Raw genomic sequence first — 5,968 nt, 5'->3', positions numbered from 1 at the left:
TTATTTCCATAAATTTAGATTGTTACGAAAAAACACCGTTATCAAATTATTTTATTTCAAAATATTTGACGAGTAGAACATGTTAACTTTAAATTTATGCATCATTTAATCGATTCAAGTGGGATGATGAATCTATTTCTTCGTCTCTTTGTTAAGAAATCAGAATCCCCGTCAAAAAATGACCAAATATCTGGTTTGTGATTTAAAACAAGATTGTCGTTCAGATTTATCAACATCATAATCAAAACTATTTATACAACATCGTAAACGGTTACATTACTAGTTTGTTTAATATAAATTTTTTTTTTGCCCCTATTAAGGGGGTGTTTGGGATTGGTTATTTGAAACAACTTATACTTTTCTACAAAAGTATTTATCAACTTATTATAAGTTAGAATGGTTTAACTTTTTCAAAAACTTCTTATTACCGGTTTGACACGATATAAACTGTTTATCTAAACATTTAAAAATACTTATTATTAATGTCACACCAAAATAAATTAATAAATTATTTTTATAAACAATCTCAAACACATTATGGTTATATAGAAACTCAAAATTCTCTCAAGAATAAATCACACCAATCCCAAGTGCAAAAAGTGGCAATCTTTCGAGAGGTCACCGCCCCACGCCAACTAATGGAGACTTGCCTGGAACTTTCCCATCTATGTTAATAAAGTACTCAAAAATCACATTCACACCCCTCTGTCCCCCCACGTCTCTGTATCGTCCCTTTTTATATTTCAATTTTTCATACAGTTTGTCATATGGGTTTTGTTTCTTTCAAGAATTTAGTGGTCAAATGAACAATCCTCCTCATTATTATCAATTTTGATCTGTCTTCTTGTGTTCACATCTGTTTGGGGCATTTTGTCAAACACTATAACTGCATTTCAACTTACCCAGGTTCCCATTTCTGCAACTTGAGAATCCAGATTTTTAGCAGCTAAAATTACTTGTAAAATTGGATGGGATGAACGACAAGAAACCAATGCAGCAGCGGAGGAGAAAGGTAGCGAAGAAGACTGAGGTAGCAGATATGGAGGGGAAACAGGAAATCAAGACGACGTCTTTGTTTTTTCTGGACCAAGAAAAGCCTGGTAAACACGATGATGTCAACTGTCTTGGAAAGCGAAAGTCTCGAACACCCTCTATTGTGCCTGATGTAGCTGTAGCTGATTTAGGGTATGATTTGAATCTAGGCGGCGGAGGAGCGGCGGTGAAAGGTGGTGGTGATGGACCACAAAGGAGGTTGTGGGTGAAAAATAGATCACAAGATTGGTGGGATAAGTACAACAGTGCAGATTTTCCAGAAAATGAGTTCCGAAAGGCCTTCCAAATGGGGAAAGATACATTTGAGTTGATATGCAATGAGCTTACTTCTGCTATTGCCAAAGAGAACACTATGTTAAGAGATGCAGTACCAGTGAGGCAAAGAGTTGCTGTCTGTATATGGAGATTAGCCACCGGTGAGTCTTTAAGACTTGTTTCCAAAAGATTTGGATTGGGCATTTCTACATGCCACAAGCTTGTTCTTGAGGTTTGTTCTGCTATAAAAGATGTATTGATGCCCAAATATCTACAATGGCCGAATGATGATTCCATTAGAGTAATTAGCAATGAATTTGACTCGGTTTCTGGTATACCCAACGTGGTTGGATCAATGTACACAACTCATATACCAATTATTGCTCCAAAAGTTAATGTGTCTGCTTATTTCAACAAATGCCATACGGAAAAGAAGCACAAGACATGTTATTCAGTAACGATTCAAGGGGTTGTTGATCCAAGTGGTGTGTTTACTGATGTATGTATTGGATGGCCTGGTTCAATGCCTGATGATCAGGTTTTGGAGAATTCTGCTCTTTATCAAAGGGCAATGGGAGGGCTTTTGAAAGGTGTATGGATTGTGGGTGGTTGTGGATACCCTTTAATGGATTGGGTGCTTGTGCCCTACAAACAGCCACATTTAACATGGACTCAACATGCTTTTAATGAGAAGATTGGAGAGATTCAGAAGGTCTCTAAGGATGCATTTGCAAGATTGAAAGGGAGGTGGTCTTGTTTACAGAAAAGAACAGAGATGAAACTTCAAGATTTGCCTGTGGTTCTTGGGGCATGCTGTGTTTTGCATAATATATGTGAAATTAGAAGCGAAAAGATCGAATCCCAGTTGATGATTGAGGTTGTGGATGATGAGATGGTTCCTGAAAATGGGTTGAGGTCTCCAATGGCAATGAAGGCAAGAGACTCAATGGCACACAATCTTTTGCACCATAATCATGCTGGAACTTCCTTTTTGTCATGAGGAGTTGCATATACCATGGTCGGTTAGTTTTTTTACTTGCATATTTCAACTGTTGCCGGTCAGATCACATAAAAAGATTTCTCACACAAAGTTTGTACTTTTTGCAACCATGGGTTATTACAACAAAATCCGGTTTATAGGATGCAAAAAAGAATTTCTCAATGTCAATGAATTACGTTATAGGACATATTTATAGGACCATACATTTGTGCGATGTCAATGAATTACCTTATAGGACATATTTATAGGACCATACATTTGTGTGTACTGTGTAAAAGTGTTGCAATAAGTTTATATATGACGTTCTTTTAGCATTTTAAGTAAGTTTCATAGGACAATTTTGAAGTCAAGGGTTCTATAATTTTATTCTATCTATCATTATTTAAAAAATATTATAAAAACAAGTGTTTTATAAAACATGTATTTAGCGAACACTTTTCAAAAATGTCTTATAAAAAGCAAATAGGACACTTTAAAAATGTCACATAAATCTTGTTAAGACGTCCAAAAACGCCATATTATGACACTTTTACATAGGATGCACAAGTTTATTGTCCTGTAAACTTAAGTCTTTGTAAAACAGTCTATCAGGACACTTCACATATTTTTGGCATCTTATACATCTGATTTTGTTGTAAGGTAAACCATATACTCTTGCCGTTATGGCTTCACCATTTTGCTACAAATGTATGGATCTTTGGTATTTAGCTGGTTTGAGTTTATAGGCAGATTGCATACACAAGTTGTAACTTGGTTCTTGTATTTGATAAAATCAACAATGGATGAATCAATACCGATAATTGCTTTTGTATTCATTGGCTTCACCCCATTACTTTTGGTTCCCATAGGATTGATCCAAGATTCTTCATGTTTGTCAAAGCTAAATCTTGAACCCAAGTTGAATTGAGGCCAACAACCATGTTCATGATTTTGCCACCTCAGTTTCTCTTTTCCTTATATTTTATAAACCATATGAGAATGGGGTTCACCAAAAGTATAGTAGTGGTGGAACCTGTGCACAGTAGTTAACATGACAATGTACCGGTCCAAGACTCATCCATTAGAGATGCCACAAGATTCTTGAGTAATAGGAAAGATTACATTTTTCTGGACCAAAAAGGAAAAGCGCATGTATTCAATGCTAGAGAAATCTCACATACGAAGACTCATGTGCTGTTTTCAATGTTTACCAACTGATAGTGATTGGATTGGAACCTCACCATGTCTTGATTCCCATATTTTTATTTGGTTATGTGATTTTATTGCATACAGTCCAAGTCAAGTACAAATGAGAATTGTGTTATGTGCGAATACATCTTAACTCACTTCGTTTCTATGGGTCAACTCGACAACTTCTTACAAGACATACAATCTTAAGATTAGTTTTCACTAGTATCTGAACCAAACAGAAAATACCTTAAAGTGTTGGCAACTATCATACCAATCAAGTCTATGGACCGGTACATTTTAAAATCATTTAGAAACCAAGAGTTAATACTTATATCAATCGCGTAATTGCGTTCTCTACACAGAACTTCGATGATGAACGAACAGAGTAGGTGTGATGGGGTATTCTTTAACCAAAGTTGTTAGTAGTCTACCATGAATGACCCGTCTCTAACATATGGGGATTAGAAATTGTTTCGTACTTCAGATACCCTTGTGTATACTATTTATCTTCAAACCTCCTTAACTAATATGATCCATTTTATGTATTAGCAATAGAACACTTTTATCATGATATAGTCATGACCGGACCATGATGGTTGTTGTAAATCCTTAGGGACTTTTTAATGTCATCTGCTATACATACCCATCGATAAAGTTTCATAACCATATCCCTTGATTTGAAGCAATGAACTCTGTGGGTTGTGGTCATGGTGGAATGAGCTATAGGAGATTGGTTAGCAAACTTCCATGAGATACGAGGTTTAAAGTTTCATAACTGTTTGTTTTTGGAAAAAGACCACTTATTAACCTCTTATCTCTTACAGGTTATGGGGTTTCAGACTAGTGTTTTTATATTGAGATAAGAGGTAAAAACCTCTTATCGTGCTCTGGTTGAACTTATTCTCAATTTCTCTCTCGCGTAGGCGTCCACATGTTTCTCGATCTCAACCTCACGATTCTCGTTCCTCTCAATTCCTCTTCTCTTATTAGTGGATCACGAGTCTGTTGAAAAATATAAAATAATAAGAAAATGAACACCAAATAAAGATTTAATCTTTATATAATTTAATTATATTATAACAATAAACCGGTTAAACCTTTTGAATTCAGACCCACCAAAACCTCAATACGTGCCGATTCACACAGATTGAATCTTCATTCGCGATAGATTCAATGAAAGAAAGGGGTAGAAGCCGAGTGTTCACTTTGTGAACGGAAAATTTAAATACAATGCAAAAAATTATAAAACCAACCTGGTAAAAATGATGTCGATTCGGATGAAGAACTGCACGGAAGAATCCTGTCCTTGAAGGTTTTATACGACCACTTTTTAGAAGTTGTGAGTCTGCTAGTCGCAAAGCTCCAGGATTTGATGCAGTAGGTTATTCGTTTGTGAACAGCTATCACAAAGAATATAGAACAGGTTTTTTTTAGCAAAACCGGTAGAGAGAAATAGGAGACGGGAGCAGAATTTCGTCAGAGGAAAAGTAGTTTTCGTATGTGTTAATTGATACGGCTTCACCCAGTATTTATACTGGGTGAAACCCTAGATCGAGCCCAAGAGAGTGGCCCACGAACCTCTCCAAAAACGGGGGATAGAGGGAGAAATTTACTCAACCGATTTTTATCAAAAACCAAGTCAAAATCGGAATAAATTCAAATTAAAAATAATAATTATCTAAACTTAACTGATAATTATCCTCTGACGAATTTCTATTAAAGAGATACTCGGAGCTCGGGGCGAGGCTCCTCCTGCTCCGACGCGAAGTGCGCCTCCTCGCGCCACCTTCGCGAATCCCGCACCCGCATCCTCGGCCACGGCCATGCGCGCGAGTGTGTGTTGGGCCTTCCACTCAAGACCCCCACCATGAGTCCACTAACAAGTTCAAAGCCCACTTCTAGAGAAAGCCTTATAAGCTTCTCTATAAATAAATTATCTACCAATGTGGGATGGAAGGTTAACTTCCAACCTACAAATTTCCAACAGAGTCTTGTTTCTTGGATCGGTTCAATCTGCTCTCCACCGGTCTTGATTCTGGTGGTAAACCCCTGTTCGTGGTTGGATTTGTTTGATGTTCAATCTCCGGAGTTCGATGATTTGGGCTTGATTGGTTTTTCATTGAATGATCCAAAAGTATGCCTTAGACATGCGAATGGTTTTAATACTCGATGTTCAATCTCTATGTCAAAAAGATGAAGCAAGTCGTTTGTTCAATTCACCGATTTGAGCTGCAAGTGTTCCATTTTGATGGTCAAGTTATTGTTTAACATAGGATACCAAAGAGCAAGAATCTTTATGATTTCAAGGACCGAGAATATTACCCGATTAGTGCTCAACAGACATATGGTGCCATTTTGATGACTAGAGGGATCTTCAGTCGTGGCTTAATGGACTACATAGCCAATATGGCTTATTCGGTAAACCATAAAGGAGTGTTCGCTTGTGGCTTAATACTACAACCAGGTGCTTATTCACATAGTCAAGGTAGA

At 36.9% G+C, this 5,968-nt stretch overlaps 1 protein-coding gene across 1 annotated transcript; it reads left to right on the top strand.

Moving 5' to 3' along the window:
• The first annotated feature begins 631 nt into the window (after positions 1-631).
• Positions 632-3,103, top strand: LOC112510774 (protein ALP1-like). Its single transcript, XM_025116116.1, has one exon. It carries the CDS (start codon positions 974-976, stop codon positions 2,306-2,308), a length of 1,335 nt encoding a protein of 444 aa, XP_024971884.1. The 5' UTR covers positions 632-973; the 3' UTR covers positions 2,309-3,103.
• The last annotated feature ends 2,865 nt before the right edge of the window (positions 3,104-5,968 follow it).

This window comes from Cynara cardunculus (genome assembly GCF_001531365.2).
Source record: "Cynara cardunculus var. scolymus isolate 2C chromosome LG 4, CcrdV1, whole genome shotgun sequence".
Lineage (NCBI taxonomy): Eukaryota > Viridiplantae > Streptophyta > Magnoliopsida > Asterales > Asteraceae > Cynara > Cynara cardunculus.
Note: the sequence above shows the minus strand (reverse complement) of the source record. Positions and strands in the feature narration are given on the sequence as shown.

Excerpts from the sequence above, each read along its gene's own strand:
- LOC112510774 (XM_025116116.1), top strand. The coding sequence starts at position 974 with ATGAACGACAAGAAACCAATGCAGCAGCGGAGGAGAAAGGTAGCGAAG.